Consider the following 18,340-nt stretch of genomic DNA (forward strand, 5'->3'; position numbering starts at 1 on the left):
AATATTCGCACGGAAACATATTTCAGTACAACTTATTTATATTAAATACAAGATAAAATGTAATTTATCAAGTGTTTCTTTCAAACTATAAAATATTTTGAGGATATAACAAATTTAAACGCATATATAATTTGTAAGAATTATCCAGTTTTCAAAATAAATTTTATTTATTTTGTTCTTGTCTAATATTTACAAATTTCTGTAAAGATAAACTTAGAAATTTTATGTAATTCATTACAAATAGTTGTATACAAATGTTAATACATTAATCACAACAGTAATTAAATAATGTACTCTAAAATTATGTTAATATTTACAAATATTTAATTATTAATAAACTTAAATAATGTAAAATATTAAGAAGCAAAAAGTGTTTAATTTTATGAAGGATTATTTTCGTTATAGTTACGAAGCGATGTTTTCTGTCAAAAAATGCCATAAACTACAACCGACCCGAAGAGATCACTAATCTTTGCAGTAAAAGTTAGGGGTGGGGGGGGCGGTAGAAACTATCATCACGCTATTCAGTGAAAGATAGTAGGAGTTCCCAAAGAAATTACCATGCTTACGTAAAAATGAATTCATTAAATTCTAAGATAATAAATTCCGCCAGACATAAAATGTAAAAACATTCAGTTTTTAAAACATTCATTATTTTACAAACTAAAATGTAAAACCATTCGAAGAAATAACTGAATTATAATGTATTAATATTTTATTTTTATTGTTACATGTTTATCTATACTTACAAACAATATACAAATTCAAAAATCGGACACAGCTAATTTCTTGACCGTCGATTAGAATCAAAAACTTTATTGGGTATTCAACAAACAAATAAATCAAAATTATCAATAAAAAAAACTGAAATCCTTCTAGACACATGGCTTATAATTCAAAGGTAAATCAAGAAAACCAAAATTTGGTCGGTGCAAGCCGTGAAGTATCTGGGCATTTGGCTCGCCAGCGGAGATCCTTTACTGCACACGCACGGGAGGCTCGACACAAGGCTGAACAGATGGTGAAAAACTTGGGTAAGTTGTTTGGCAACACTGCAGTATTATGTGCCTCTAAACGGAGACTGTATGCACACGTGATAAATTCGGTTTTGACGTACGGCGTCCCGGTGTGGGACAGGGCTTTAGCTAAAGATCGAAATCGACGCCTTTTAGAAGCGGTGCAACGGGAAATCCCACTCAGAATAGTGTCGTCATACTCGTCGTGTCTACCGAGGGAACCCTTGTGATACCGCTACCTCAACTGGCCAGTTTACGTAGAAGGATCAGAGACGGAGTGCGACTGGAGGTTGCACGGAAAGAAATGCTAATAACCTGGCAGGAACGATGGGACACGACTGATAAGGAGCTGGACACACAGACCGGACCGTGGGTCGGAAGAGGGTTTGGTGAGCTGAACTTTTGGTTCACCCAGTTCCTAACCGGCCACGGGGTGTTCCGGACTTACATCTGTTTGGAAGGAGGAGGGTGGATGACCCGAACTGTCCTTACTGCGGAGAGCCTGATGATTCATAACACGTCTTCTTTCACTGCTACAGGTGAGAAGAGAACAGACTAAATTGCACGGCTGTTACAGGACTAATCGATCTAGATAATGTTTTACGCTGCATGTTGACTAATACCTACAAGTTTACTGCAGTCTCGAGGTTTGTAACCTCAGTTCTGAGACAGAAAGATCCCACCCGTTTGCTACAGAACTGACGCGAGGGGGTGGGACAGTTTCCTGCAGAGTCGTCATCCATCCGGGTTTGCCTGGATGGTCGACGATGATGAGGCACGGGGACTCTGTCACCTTCCTGCTGTGCTGTTAAGACCGAGATCCGGTTGGGTTCCTCTCGGAGGGCCTGATTCGAAGCGGGCAGTTAAGACCGAGTCCCGGCTTCTTGGATGGGGGTACCAGGGACAACGTGGGCCTGGTGACCCCACTCTGGAGGTTAGAGGCAGGGCACAAAAGCAAGATCCAACTGGCAAGCTGAGCTGTCATACTATAGCTGACATGCCCGGGGTTGTGTTATGTTTGATTGTGGGTCCGACCCCGGGAGGGGAGTTGGTAAGGTAGAGGTTTAGTTGGAAGGACACAGCTATACATACTCACATTAACAAGATCTTGCGGATCCTGTTAGCAAGTCCAATATTGTCTGTAAATAGGTTTCCTCTTGTCACCAGGAAAAAAGAAAAGTAAACCAACATTGAAATAATTCAGAAATTTCAATCAAAATACATGGACTTCTAATCAATTACAATATTATACACCACAATTTATACATACCAACATAACAGATGAAAACAAAAAGATTTCTAATTCCTCAAAAAAATAAATACTTCAACTCCACATATGTGTAAATGCATATATAAAATATAGAAACTCAAAAACCCAAAGGTACAAAACACCTAGAAGAATGTAACAAATACAACTTATTTTAAAAATCACACAACCACAACTTATTAATATAAGTATATAAATTAAAAGAAAACCTTTGGATAATCTTCTCAATCAAAATGCATAACCATATAATTTTGTCGTAGATATATTACAGGATTAAAAAATAATTACCTCATTATTAGAAAAAAAAATCCTGTGAAATTCTCATACATCCAATCAAGGTTATATAATTGTTAATCTTTTTTTAAAGCTTGACTTTAATCACATTTTAATACAGTGTGTGTGTATGTGTGTATGTATATGATGAATTCATAGACTCATGCATTGACTCCTCCTAATCTATCACAGTTTTATAAACCACGATAAATACACAGCACCGTAATAAATGGAAACAAAAAAATTATCAAGTTCATGAAAAAATTTTATACTTCAACACCGCATATATGAAAAACAAAAAATAGCAACTTGAAAATGCCCAAATTATAAACTATCTCGAAAACAATAAAGTACCTAGAAAAGTGCAACAAATACAACTTAGTTATAAATCACACAACATAACTTGGAAACATCACACTCAAATTTATCAGCACATGGTGATTATAAATTTGGAACTTTTTATAAATTTTGGAACCACAGTTATGTTTATATTTTTATTAATTTTTTAATTAAAATTTATACAACAAGAAAACTGACTGTAACATCATAATTACGTTATTACATAAATATTTTATGGAATTATTGCATAAATATTTTAATGTATTATTATAAAAAAATTAAAATATATTTTAATGATATTAATTATACTTACGTATTCATTTTTGAGAATCAAATTTTAAAAAAATCACTCATTAAAAATGATTAATATTATAATAATTAAAACATAATTATTTCATAAATCATTAATTAAACTAAAACTACAGTAAATAATCATTATTAAGTATTATATTCAAAAAAGTAGAAGTAATAAAATATAATAACTAGCTATCTACTTTTTTCCTTATGTACATAACGTTGGTCTATAACAAAGGGGAAAAATAGGATTACAAGTTATAAAGACCAGCACTGTTAATAACTGATTACCCTGGCTTTCATGCAAGATGAATACTACTTTGAATGATTCATTTTTATGGATCAGTTACAAAATCAATTTCTTTGTTATAAGGATGTCAAGTACATATGGGTATTATATTATGTATAATAGTGTGTACACACTATATCTGAAAGTTAAAAGTTCACTTACACGTTACTGTTTTTATTTATCTATCTTGATATGAATGTACTTGTCATTTACTTTCAATTTAATATTTTATTAAATTCTATTTAAACTCAAATTAAATCTTAGTTTTATAATGATAATTTTTAACTTTTAAAACAATACTGGAATCTAACTTTTAATTATATAAAAAAATTTGCTTATATATTTCAAAAATTTAAATTATATTTTACCAGAATATACCAAGTAACACTGGTCAACAATGATTTTGTTACAGGGTTAATATTTACTAAATCTTGTGTATTTTTGGGCGGCAATTCCAAATATAAAGTCAGAATTTCCCTATCAGCCACAAATTTTTGTAATTGCCTATTTTCCAGCAAGTATATGTGAATGAGCAGTGGAAGTATAATATATTATTTATTTTATTTATTGCAGCAGTTAAGTTGTTAAATAAACTATAATTTATCTGAGTTGGTCATAAAAAAAATTATTATTATCATTATTGTTGTTATTATTATTTACATAGTAATTAAATGATACACATATGATTTAAATCATATTTTTTTATAAATGTAATTATGTCACCTATTAGTTACATGGTATTAGGCACACATTGCCCAGAATAAATATGTTTTATTTTGGTAATTAAGATAAAGTTCAATTACATCAGCAATTAAGCTCTAGTGTGTGTAACATTTTGCGGTGCAACTACTTTTTCTACCAATTTGTGATTTCATTTTTCCCTAAACTATTTTCCCCTTTTCGTGGTGAACAAGAAGCATTCCAGCAGTCATATTGTTGGACATGCAGAATGCCTTCAACTCCCTGAACTAGAAAGCGATTTTAACAAGAGGGGAGTTGTAAGGTATCTTAGAAGGATGGTCCAGCGATACCTCAAAGATAAATTACTGGCGTACCCAGTTCCTGGCCAGCCATGGAGGTTCCAAGAATACCTACATGGAAGAAGGAAAGCGGAGGATGATGAACGCACGTACTATGGAGAGACAGACATCCCTGGGCATGTTGTTTTCGAATGTTGCAGATGGTATACAGCAAGGCATGAATATGAAGAAGTGGTGGGTACATTTAACCCTGACAGCATTGTACTAGGGATGCTAGATGGAGAACGTGAATACAGTGTCATCATGGGATTCATTATGAACACGATGCAGGAAGAGGAAAGGGAGATGAGAACGTAGGAGATAACCCGGTTAAGCTGTCGTCTGTTTGTGTTGTACAGACGGATGGCAGTGAGGAGACTCGGAAATCCTTGATCCCTAAAACTGGAAAAAGACCTCCACTGGATATGAAGTGAAGATGGCCTGGGGATTGGGTAGGGAGGAGAAGGACAGTATCTTGCTGAGCTGTCGTTTGTCCGCACTTACGTGGATGGGCGATGGTAATGATGCACAGCGCCTCTGGATCCTCCTTGCTCAAAGGCATCTCACAGAGCTGTGTAATGCTTAACATGGATCTAGCCCAAGCGGGGAAGATTGGTGAGATAGGAAGTTTAGTCGCTGGTTGCAGGTACACATACACATTCTTAACAACATCTTGCAGAACCTGTTAGCAAGCTCAACATTCAATACATAAATGGTATTCCTCCGATTTATCAAAAAAAATAAAAAATAAAAATATTTTTCCCTAATAAATTCAGTGTATATATTACAATAATGCGTGTATAAGGAGTTTAAAGTTTTCTAATATATGTTTGTGAGTCTATTGCAGTGAACCTTTTAATAAATGCCACACAGTTGCATTAACCATCCAGACAGTTTCTGCTAATTTATGGTGGTAACATTAAAATTTCAAAGGAGAAATATAACTTCATTTACAATGAACTATATTTTGGGTGTAAAGTAGGTGATCAGACATGTTCTGGGCTCCTCATATTTACTGCAATTCATATATAGCACTATTGACTAGTCGGCTGAATGGATCTGGTCACATGAAATTTGCAATTCCAATGGTTTGAAGAAACCAAAGGGTACTTCATGGACCCCTATTTTTGTGTAACAAAAAATTCAGGGAAACAGTTAAGACTAGACAATTGGACATATTAAATATCCTGATATTCCTCTGCTATGAGACCAGTGCCTCACAGTCCACAGTTTCTAATTTTAGTACCACCAAAATCATCAGAATTAGACGAAAATGAAGCTATTGATGTTGAAGGTTGTGCAGATTTATCTGATGAACAAAGGAGAGAACCAGATGTTTTTGAAAATGCAAATACTGAACCTCACGTAATTAATCAGTTAGAATTAAATGTTTTCATTCGTGTTCTAAATTTATGCAAAAATGAAGCAGAAATTCTCACATCTCAACTAAAAGGATGGAATTTTTTATAACACAATATTAAAATAAAAATAAGTGCTTTCAGTGACAGGCAGTATGAATTTGTATGTTTCTTTCAGTATGGGAACTTTGTTTACTGTAATGATGTGGAATCTTTATTAGAAGCTTTGGGACATATGCTCTATCCTACCAAATGGCATTTATTTATAAATTCCTCAAAGCATAGTTTAAAAGCAGTCCTTCTCATGTTGAAAATAATATTCTATCAATCCCTTTAGCTTATACGTCTCAAATGAAGGAGTCATATGAAACTTGTGTTGGATATGATTCAGTATGAGAAAAATTTGTAGCATATTTATAGAGACCTGAAAGTAGATTACTGTTACTTGGATAACAACTTGGATATATTAAATTTTGTTGCTTCTGGTGACAGTGGGACAGCAGAGATGGGAAGAATCATTATGTTAAAAAAGATTTGCCAAAAAGAGAAACATTAACTGTAGAAAAGAAGAAGATTGTGAATACAGCATATGAAAATCTGGTAAGTTTAACTTCAGCCAGTACACATTAAAGTTTAATGAAAAATTCTGTTAAAGCAATGGATTGAGATGGAATTGGATTTAACTTTCTACAATCAAGTTCCCTAATGTAACCAGTGCTAAGATAAAGAAAGTATATTTGTTGCACTGAAAATAAGAAAACTAATGAATGATATTGAATTTGGGAACAGCTTGAATAATTGTGAGATTGCTGGGTGGAAATTTTTTAAAAAGGTTGTGAACAACTTCCTTGGAAATCATAAGGCACATTAACACAAAGAACTTATAACTGTGGTTTTGAAAAACTATAAAGCACTTGGATGTAATACGTCACTAAAGATCCACTTCTTAGATTCTTATCTGGATTTTTCCCCTACCAGTCTTGGAACTGTGAATGATGAACATGGCGAATGCTTTCACCAAGAAATATTCTATTTAGAACTAATGTTCAGATGTTGATTTTTTCCATCTTAGGCCCTTCTGGTTTTTTAAAGGAAAATAATATTTTAAAGGAAGAGAGTGCTCATACTGGTATATATCAGTACTGACATGTTCTCTTTCAAGAAGACACCCATTAAATTTATGAAACAAAAATTTTTACAAACATTAATTCATGATAAAATAATGTAAAAACTAAGATAATTGTTATTAAAGTGATATGTGTGTAGTAAATTATGATATATTTCTCGATATTTTATGTTTTTAGCCATTTTTTGAGATTTAAATAGATTTCACATATTTTTTTAAATTTTTATTTATCTACCTCTTTTTATTAGCTTAGCTCAAAAACTGTAAAATTTCCTAACTAAAGGATAGATACGAATTTAATGATTAAAGTGTCTGACTGCGACTTTCCCATTCGACCCCTTGCGTAATGCTACAATTAAAATATGTACAATTAAAGAATAATGAGAATTGTCTTTATTAAATGGTTATATTCTCTATTGATGTGTAACTTTGCGAGCAAGTACGTGCAAATAAAATATATTGAGTATGAAAAAAGTAATATAAAAGAAAAACCGTCACAATATGTAGCTTGCAACATAAAGGATGTCTTCAAACTCGGATTTTCCTTCCGTAACAGTGACTTAAATTAAATAGCTAACTAAAATAACATATCACTGAAACAAAAGTATTTCACGAATTAAAAAATATCGTCCTATTATACCATGACAATTGTTCAATATTCGTAGTAAAGATATAACTTTTTGAAGTATTGATTTTATAAATAATTATCGATTTTTAATTTTTACCCAATTAGTTAACAAAATATAAAAATAATAACTATTTTAAGTATCTTTTAAAAAAATTTGCGTTGAAAATTTATTTCCAGACCGCCTAAGTGCTTTACTCTACGGTTTAGGCTGATTTTTTTATTCTGCTCGGAATGACCCACAGATAAGTCAGTCATCAAGCGTCTTCGGGCCCAAAACTTGAGTCTCGTTTGAGAATTCCTCAAAAAATCCTCATTTTTTATTTAACTGAGGAATTTTACTAGGTTAGGAAACTCATAGTAAAACCACTTGGAAGGTCTGTCGATGCTTGATGACATATCTGAGGGCCATTCCGAGCAGAATAAAAAAAAATCAGTTCGATCCGTCCAATAGAACGTCTAGATGGACTGGAAACAGGGTTTGAACACACGTTATACCTGTGATCAAAGAGGAAAGAGAAAAACAAGGAGGTTGGAGGTGAGACGTTTTGTAAATGGAATAGGTTTTTTGCCGATTTTTTAAATGTATAACATTGCTTTGTAATAATAACGCTGTGAATTAGCACAGAAGCACTAGGTTTTTAACAAATATTTTTTATATATGTAATGTTACTTTGTAAAAAAACCCTGTGCAGCAGCAAGGGGCCACTATTAATTTTTATTTAAAAAGAATAGTATTGTGCATTAAAAATTATAACTTACGAGTTATAAAATAAAGTAAAGAATTTAAACAGCAATAGACTATATAATTTACTACCTCCAACTATACTTTCAGCTCAAAATGATTTTAAGAAAAAAAATGTTTTGGTAGGTCTGTTCCAAGTCAATACAAACATAAAAAAGTTTCTAACAAAAATATGAAATTTATTATATAGAAATCACGCTAAGAAGTATATTTAAACATTACTAAAAAAATGTTTGTTAAAAGTTATATATATGCAACGGTTTTTTTTTTTTGTTAATGTGTAACATGATGATGCAATTTGGAGGTACAGAAACACATAGTTACTTATTTTTTTATGCGTCATGTGAATATTCGTGACCCTTTTTTTAATAACCGATAAAAGTTTAATTTAAAAAAATATATTAATTGAGTTAATAAAATTAATAATATTGTGATGATTTCTCAAAAAAAACGATTTATGGGACGAAATAATAAGGCTGGATGTTCTTCCCAACACCAACTTTCTAAAGGAAATGAGATATAAAATCTATACAATGTAAAAAATCCTGTTCTTTAATGGGATTCAAATCTGGAATATTCCAGATGAAAAATTAATGTTCTTATTCTTTATCGGAAATCGGCACATCTGTAGAAAAGTATACCTAAATGAAATAAAGAGATTAATTATATTTGGATGGGAGAATCTGTTCGTCGTATTAAAGAAAAAAACCAGAAAAATAATTTCTCTTTTTCTATCAGATCTTTATTATTATTTTCTAAAACAACTTTGGTGGTAAAATTTCTTTGAAATTATTTTTCTTTATTTGTCATCACACGTCTGAGAGTTTGGATGCAGATGCTGCGGTTTTATAGAAAGTCATGCTGTATTATCTCATCTAGCATCGGGGTCAGTTACCTTTATACGAGGAAAAATATTAAAACTTTTTATGGTAAATAAAATTATTATTAGTTCCGAACCATGAAGAAGCACCAGCTGATTGGCACAATACAAACAGTAAAATTAGAATGGTATTGACAGGTGGAAATGATAATTAATCTTGCAACTTTCGTACCTTGTGAAAAGTCAATAAAATCCTTTAAATATGTAAACAATATCCGTAGTAACGCTCATTGTAATCAATATAGTCACTACGATTACGTGGTTTCGAGAATTAAGTATGGGTGTATGTAATAATAGCTAATTAGTTGCTTCAAAGGTATATTATTTGTTTCTTAAGATTTTTGAAAAATAAGAGTTGCTGTAGTAGTAGATTGTTGTAATTATTTATAAAGTTTTAAAATTAAATTGATAAGTATTAATTACTTTTAATTTTAAATGAGATCTGTATCATTACAAGTATTAATAATCTTTCTATGTATAATGCGCAAAACCAAAGACAATGGTTTTGAACCATTTACAAGACGCTATCAATACAATTTTTTATAAATGTGGTGTTGCTGGATAGAAAATTACCCCCTGGATGTGAATAAAACAAATTTAAGACGAAAAAGGAAGTAAAAAAGTATTGAAAGTGCAAAAATATTAGTTAAAATTCAAACTAATTTCACTGGCCTATTGATACTTCCAATTGCCACCGTCCGATAGCTGTGATACGACCAGAATCATTACTAATATTTTGTATTAACGTACTAATGTTTTGTAGTAGCTATATTTTTCATGTTATCTAATATTCTGTACAGTTTGTTACTGTAATATTTTAATCATTGTGTATATGTATACTTCAAGCATTGTACAAGTGTTTTTTTAGTATTGTCTGATATTCATGAATGTGTCTATGAACGTACCAATGAACATACTAATATTTTGTAGAAACTGTACTTTTTATATTTTCTAACGTTCTATATGTTTGTAACTGTAATATTTCAATCATTATACTTAACGTTTCCTCGGTTTAGAAATAAACTATTATTGCCGTTAACATAATTTGTTTTTATTTTTATAAAATTTAATCTGCGAAATTTTCGTACGGGTCCGCTTGTACATTATTATTGTGAGAGTAGATTGCTTTACACTATGTAAGCCAATCGTACATACTAGATAAAATGGGCATTATATAAAATTTCTGACATATTACAATCCAGTCGTTCTTGGATCGTTCTCTCTGACGATCGGGTCTTCTATCATAAATCCGATCTTACAACAAATACGACATACTAAATTATTGCAACACAAAATTCTCAAAGCTATTATTACAGCTAGCTAATATAACAAGCTAATTCTAAGAAAACTTAAGCTAATATTAACAAAACTAGCTCGTTCACCAACACTTCATTGCCTTTTAATTACTGGCTATTTCCACGAAGATAAGAGGTTTGATTAGAAACATATTAAATTAATAATTTATAATTTTTTAATGTTAAAATGATAAATTATTAATGAGACTCGCTAAGTAATCAGTTTTTTTCATATTGACTTGTGTTTTTTTTTTTTTTAATATTTCATCAAATAACTTTTAATTGTATAACATTTTTACAGGATAAATAAAAAATAACCGAATTTATTATTTACTTGTTTATAATTTATTTTATATATATTTATAAAATTATCTTCTAACTCAATAAAATCTGAGCCTTAATATTTATCAAATTATTATTTTAGCAAATTTAAATTTTTTTACCCTCTATATAAAAATAACGTGCTTCAAAAGGATCTTATACGAGTTATGAAATAAATAGATTTGTTCATAACGGTAAGAAAAAATTTTAAATATTTAATTATTTAAAATTTACTTATAATATATATAGAAAAATAATTTCTACGGTTTATTACTTTGTTTCATGCACGAGTAAATGTTTACGTAATTTTTATATTTGCTAATATCGACCTAGAGTATAAAAAAATACATATTCAAATCAATAATTACGCAATAATATTTTTAATTAAGTCGGTTGTTCAAAGTACAAATGATATGAAATTTATTTATATTTTTTATTGTTGTAAAATTATCAGTTTGTTTAATAAAATAACAAATCATAAACTTAATAATAACATCAAATAAAATAAATATTATACCGAAAGTTTGGTGTACATTGTATGTATTCTTTTTTCTATTAAATAAAATATATATAAAACAAATTAAGTAAAAACTTAATTAAGGATTACAGAGAAATTATGCATTAAAAATTGCCAGCAAATCTATGTTCTAATATTTAAAAGAAGGGGAAAAGTACTAACTAGAAAAAACGTTTTTAGGCGACCTGCATTCGTTAAAATATTAACAAATAATTTATATGTTCGGAAACATTAAGTGATTTTTTAAACGATCTATATTAACGGGTGGTATATTTTTGGTCACTAATCATTATGTTCTAAGTGACAACGCAATTTTGCTACCTAACAAAAGATATTATTAATGCTATTAACAAATAAAATAAATTAGTACAAAATTGATTTATTCATAAACAAAATGTTTTTAGCCATTCAGATTTTGTAACATGTGAAGCAACTACATTAGAACATAATATTTTAATTAGGAGATAGTATAATATTTTCTTTAATCGATTAAAGGAATTTAAATTTGAAAATGAAGGCATTAAGGCATAGTCTGTTGCTTACCGTTTAATACTTTCAAAAGTATGCTTATAACTGTATATATATATATATATATATATATATATATATATACAGTTATCGATAACTATCATTCAGGGATCTGAAAGAAAGAAGCTTGGATAACTGAAAGAACATCATTTTGAAATTATTTTGACTTAATATAATGGTTTTTTTTTTTTGTAATATCGATTCGAAGTAGATTTATTTCTCTCGTGGTCAATATGGGACATCAAAATTCCATGTTTTAAGGGAAATCTTACACAGGAATTATTACAGAATTTTTTATGTTTGAACGAACAAGATATTCCACGTAATATATAGCAGAAAGCTTTTGGAGTATTTTGAAAGATACTGTTAAATTTTGTATGAAATAAATGTTATAACAGTATTCTCAAGATAACATTACGCAAAATCTTAAATCTCAAATCAAAGCAACCCACACCATGTTTACTAGGTAAAGTGAGAAATGAAGTGGTTTCCTGTTCTTCATCATCTCAAATATGAGGTTTTATATCAGCATACCAATTTTACCGAAAAACAGTGATACAGCCCTACAAGTAACACCTTTATTCTGCTCACCATACGGTATGGCAGTGTAGTAAACATCATTACTCTCCATGAAGACAATTCTGTCGAGTACCTCCTATACCTCAGATGCTTTACCTGCGTTTTCATAAGAAGTGGATGAATAGTGTAAAGCAACAGATGGATGTACTCGTTTTGTAGTGAAACAATGCGTTATAAACACTGCTTCAATACAGCAAAGGGGATTTATAGTTGTCACGAATTTTTTTATTTCACATCGATTAGTTTTGTTCTATTTTTTTTTAATTTTCCTTTGTCGTATTCTTCCTCGATTGAATGTACATAAATTTATAAATCAAACAAATTCAATTAGGTGGTATACTTCAAAACTAGATAAGGTCACAATAATCCATGCAGTAAATATAAAAACAATGTGACTAATAAGAAAATCGATAATAATAATCGATAAATTATAATAATTTCCATTATTATCATTCTAAATAACTATAGCTATAATAGTGTGAAATCAAATTACTTAACGGAGACATAACAAAATGAAGTAGATTTCACTATAATAATGTAATTTCAATATTGATAATGTGTTTCAAAATGAATATCAGGATTTTAAAGTTACGTAATATTTACTAAATTTCACTCACAGTAATAAATTATTTATGAAATAAAAGAGCAACTCAAATATTTTTTCTTGTAAGTGTTCAATTTGAGCACCATTTGTCACACGGCACATATTCAACCGATAGGAAAGTTTATCCGGTACTTTAATCAGCAAGTCTGGAGTAATTGATGTGATAGTTCCTTCAATCCTGTGTCTCAAGTAGGGTAGGTGAGCTGGTAATGGTGGCACATACGCTTGATCCTTTATAAAACCCCAAAGGAAAAAATTGCACGGGATCAAATCGGGCCAATGTGGAGGCCACGACAAGCAAACAAGCCCTGTCATCGGTCCCCGGCGACCGATCCAACGATTGGGGAGAATTTCATTCAACCAATCACGTTCGGCATTATGCCAGTGAGGAGGCCCACTATCTTGTTGCCAAATAAAGTTCTACGGTTCGAATTACAGTTGAGTAACGTGCCATAGCTGTAGCGTATCAAGATAGTACATTTCAGACACTTTTGCTTCCGAAAAAAATAACGGTCCACTCGGACACATTCGGTCGTCCTGCATTCCTTCGTTTACAAATACAGCTAGTGGTTTCAAATTGTTTGCACCATCTACGAATGTTATTTTCACTCGGGGGATCACAACGGAACTTACGTTGAACGGTGATTACAGATTTACACTTTGCAAACTGCAAAACACAGAATGCTTTCTGTTGGGAATTCACCATTTTTGCTATTAGCGCTTTCAACTGGAAGGTACAAGAGAAGGTTTATGAGCTTGCGCACACCTAAAACAATTTGAATTGCTCTTTCTTTTTATATATAACTAATTAATGTATGTGAAACCTGAAAAATATTTCATATTTTTAAAACCCCGATATTCATTTTGAAACACACATATAATTCCATTTTTACCTCATGATACAATACACGAGTAGAAGAAATAAGTTGCCTGGGATATGCAGCGAAGTCGTTTAAAATTTAGTCGAAATTTGCCAACCGGATGACAAGATTTACCAAACTGTACCGAAGTTGGTTGATATATTTGTATCTACCACAATTACTATTTTTTTAAAGTTTTTTTCTTTCTATAAAATAAATGCTATAAAATGAATATTACAAAATAAACGTTAACTCCTACTATTTTTATCCTGATTATAGACAAAAAAACACAGAAATACAAGGCAAGAGGTAAAAAAAGTGGAAGTCATATTTGGATGGTTTAAAAATTACAAAGACAATTATTTTATAAATAATACCGCATACAAAACTGTTAAAATGAACAGTGTGTTATCAAGCAATAATGCCCACAATTATGCAATATAATCAGCCTGAAGACACTTGCCAATAAAGCAGGTTATTAATCTATCTGAATTGCAGCACTTTCTTTTTAATACCGTAGTGCAATGTAAATTATAAAACTTAATTATAATTATATTTATTTTATGTAGTGTTAAACACTTTTTGACGTTATTGACAAATCTTTTATAAAAAAATTAAATCTAAATAGCTATAATCTTTTTTATGATATAATTTTATTGAATTACTATAATTTAATTCAGAATATTACTGTGTATTTATTATATTATACGTTGTAAATGTTTATTTATTCATTGAGATACTTGTACAATATGTTTGCTTCGATTCAAAAAATTTAGACAAAATAATTCGTCTTGCCATCACCTTCCGAATTATTGTTTACTCGTTTTCTGCGCGTTCATACGTCAGAAATTGCGTCATCACTTGACTTGATCATCGTTAATGTCGTGGTTTGACACTTTTATGACATCTATCAGTACGCGGCTTAGTTTTCGTTATATTTTAGAGCATGACATTTTTTTTAGTGACATAAATTCTTAAAATTCTTCTTTTTTTTTAAAAATCGAGATTGGATTTTTATACAAATATTTCTTTTTATGAACAACTTAGCAATACGTATAGTATATATAGCATGCAATAAAATATTTTAAAAAATCATAAAGAGTTTATTACATCCCAAAAAGTACAAATAAACATAAATATTAAGTTAATAAATTAAATTTCTGATGTTCTATTTATCTTACAAAAATATTGTATATCTGTAGTTCGTACTGTAGAACTAATTAATGAATAAAAATAGATATAATAAAACATACTCACATTTTAATAACTTAGGTCGTGTGTTATCTAAATGGAACTATGCAGTAGTCGGTTGGCATTAACAAAACGGGGTTACAAAACTGATTAAATTAATAGAGAACGTTCCTATTTTTCAAACATTTACTTATATAATTTATTATATTTACGTCATTTAAATGAAATAGTCATTATAAAATAACAAACATAAAATAATTATAATAAACATTAGATAAATAAAACATAATTTTCTAGGACTAGTAAAATTTCACATACAAAGAATTCACGATAAAAATCTGTTATTTGTTTCATTAAATATATCGTAAACTATTATTTGAGAAAATATTTATTTGTATGGTTAATTTTGAGAATTAAAAAGATCTCTCAATTTCATTCAGTATTGAAATTCAAACCTACAATTTTATAGCTTTATGTGCTGTTTTTTAGACCTGTATGTGAAGACGCACTATCAATATAATATTAAACACACTCACATTTACAAGTGCATACGTTATTAGTTTATGTATGAAAAGGGGAGAGTTTTTATGATCAGATCCTGAAAAAAATACAAACAATCAGAATTTTTCTGCTCAGTCTATTTTATGTACATGTAAAACTAACTTTATATTCATTGAATGTGAAAAGTAGAACTCTCTTGAAAAACACCTACAGGAGAGTGAATCCACATATGTATTCCACCCATGTAGTAATTCTTCAAAAGCATCTTAATAATTATTACTTTGAATGGAATGGTTTTTTTTTTAGTAAAAATTCAGCATTAAATAAAGATAGTCTCTTCGGCTAGTATTTCTAAAATTACAAACGATAATCTAAATTTAAAAAAATGGAAAAAGCGATCATTTTTCCAATTTCAGTAAAGTTGTAAGAAAATGCAAAAAATATAAAAGAAATAGTTTAGTATTGCACATAAAAATAAATAGATTAAAACTTTATCAAATTTATTCATATTAAACATTTATGAAAAATTAAATTTTGATGTTTTGTAAATGTACGTAATGCACAGATGTAATTAATCAAATTAAAAATTATTAATATCGACTTAAAAATGAAAAAAGTTTCAAATCATATTTCACGTTCATGCTCATATATCATGTTCGATTGTCGTATCTTAATGATTTAGGTCTACATCCTGATATCATTGAGGTATTCAAAGTATACTTGAGCTAAAATTTGAGAAGACTAATAAGAAAACTTTGGATAAAATAATAATATTTATTTTCGCATTTTAGAGAACCTTAGTATAATCGAGAACGTTTGCTAACTCGTTAAAATATCTTAACGATATTTCTTTGCATTCCTTTTCTCAATTTTATTAAAAAACAGATTTCTTTCGTTTCAGAATCTTACAAATAGCTTTTATTGATTATGAGCAGCATATCTGTAGACCTATTTAAATTTTAAACAAAAAAATAATAAAACTGATTAAATAAATTTTGCATCAAAAATAAAAAATAACACTTGTTCAATTTTTAAAATTTTAACTATTTCAAATCGGCGCTAAATTAATGGTAGTAAATTGTTGTTAGTTTTTTCTTAATTTGATACTGATCTCAAAAACATAATAATTTAAAAATAATACTATTTTTGGTACTTGTGCATTAACCGGCACACATATTATTTTATATAATTTTCTTATTATTATTTTTATTTATCTCACGCAAAAATATTATTATGAATTAATAATAATAATACAAGCGCAAATGAGAGCTGCAATAGTGAATGGAGGGGACAGAAAGGAGGCAATTGACGGTCTCTGCATGGCTTGGCGTGACAGATGGCGAGATTCGGACAAAGGAAGGTGGACCTATGGGCTAATACGAGACATCAGGAACTGGGTGGAGCGAAAGCACGGTAATACAGGATACGAATTCGCCTAGTTCCTGTCTGGACATGGGTGTTTTTGAGACTACCTGTACAGGATGGGCAGATGCCATACAAGTCGCTGTCACGATTGCGGCGGACTGGATACAGCAGAGCATGTAGTATTTTTTTGCCCTAGATGGCGCAACTTCCGCGTAGTGCTCGAGGGTCAGGGTGTGGATGGGGCCAACAATATAATCGAGGTAATGCTCAGCAATAGCAACAAGTGGGAGTGTGTCTCGACTAAGACCGCATCAATGATACGAGAGAAGGCCAATGAAGAGAGGCGACGGCAGGCTGAGTTGATGCGAATCTATGGAGGCTTGGAGTTCGATGACGGGTGATCAAGGGAGGCCAGCTTCTGGGGTTGGGCGGCGGGGGCTCCTCGGAGTCGTCGCTCGTCGATCGCCCCCTGGGGACGCCTTCCGGTCACACGGATTCGGATAGTGGAGTGCCTGGGTGACCATGCAGGGGCTGTACATACCATATGGCTTAGATCCTGCCCCTGCATGGTAGAAGGGGAGGTTTTTTAGCGGGTGAGAGCCCCGCACTGCCGTCAGTGCGGGCCTGACGGCGGCTGGCAGAGTTTTTTCCTCCGCTACGAAAAGAAAAAAAAAAATATATATATATATATAAAACATAATACATATATATTATATTAATAATATATATTTTTATGAATTAATTATGAACGTATTGTTGTACATAATTTGTACGTTCATTAGACGAGGTTAGGGAGCGAAGCGAGCGTAGGTAATATTTGGTTAGGTTATGTTTGTATGTGCATTTCCAATCGAAAATTATTTCTTCCATTCGATCAACTTCCTTACAGGACAGTAATAACACGTGAACAATGAAGAACCATTATATTTTTATAAGTTAAAAAAAAAATCTATTAACGGACAGCTACTCAATGAATTATTGAAAACCTACGAATTTTATTTTGTAGTCAACGTCTAAAAAATACCTTAAAGTGAAACGACAAAAAATACTTTATCATTTTAATATTTTATAACTTTTTTAATTTAATTATATATATGCCAGCCTCTGTGGCTCTAATGGTAGCATCTTGTCACTTTATTCGGAGGTCCCGGGTTTGAATCCCCCGGTCAAGCATGGCATTTTCACACACGTACCAAATCATTCATCTCATCCTCTGAAGCAATACCTAACGATGGTCCCCGAGGTTAAACAAAAAAAAAAAAAAGGTTATGTTTATATATGTACGATCGTCAATACACGGAAACAATGCAGTCTAACCAAACATAACCTACGCTCGCTAATGTCGTCA

The 18,340-nt window shown here is 30.9% G+C and overlaps 1 protein-coding gene across 2 annotated transcripts in view; it reads right to left on the reverse strand.

Annotated features, from left to right (window-relative positions):
* Positions 1-18,340, reverse strand: part of LOC142320516 (alpha-tocopherol transfer protein-like) — an 84,339-nt gene that overhangs the window by 43,266 nt on the left and 22,733 nt on the right. The window contains exon 1 of one of the 2 annotated variants that reach the window (XM_075358391.1): positions 15,193-15,340. The exons of the other annotated variant lie outside the window; for it this stretch is intronic. Within the exon in view, the coding sequence (XP_075214506.1) occupies positions 15,193-15,194 (2 nt within the window). The 5' untranslated portion in view covers positions 15,195-15,340. Of the gene's footprint in view, positions 1-15,192; positions 15,341-18,340 lie in introns of those variants that run through there. 2 annotated transcript variants of the gene reach the window in all.

This window comes from Lycorma delicatula, chromosome 2 (assembly GCF_047948215.1).
Source record: "Lycorma delicatula isolate Av1 chromosome 2, ASM4794821v1, whole genome shotgun sequence".
Lineage (NCBI taxonomy): Eukaryota > Metazoa > Arthropoda > Insecta > Hemiptera > Fulgoridae > Lycorma > Lycorma delicatula.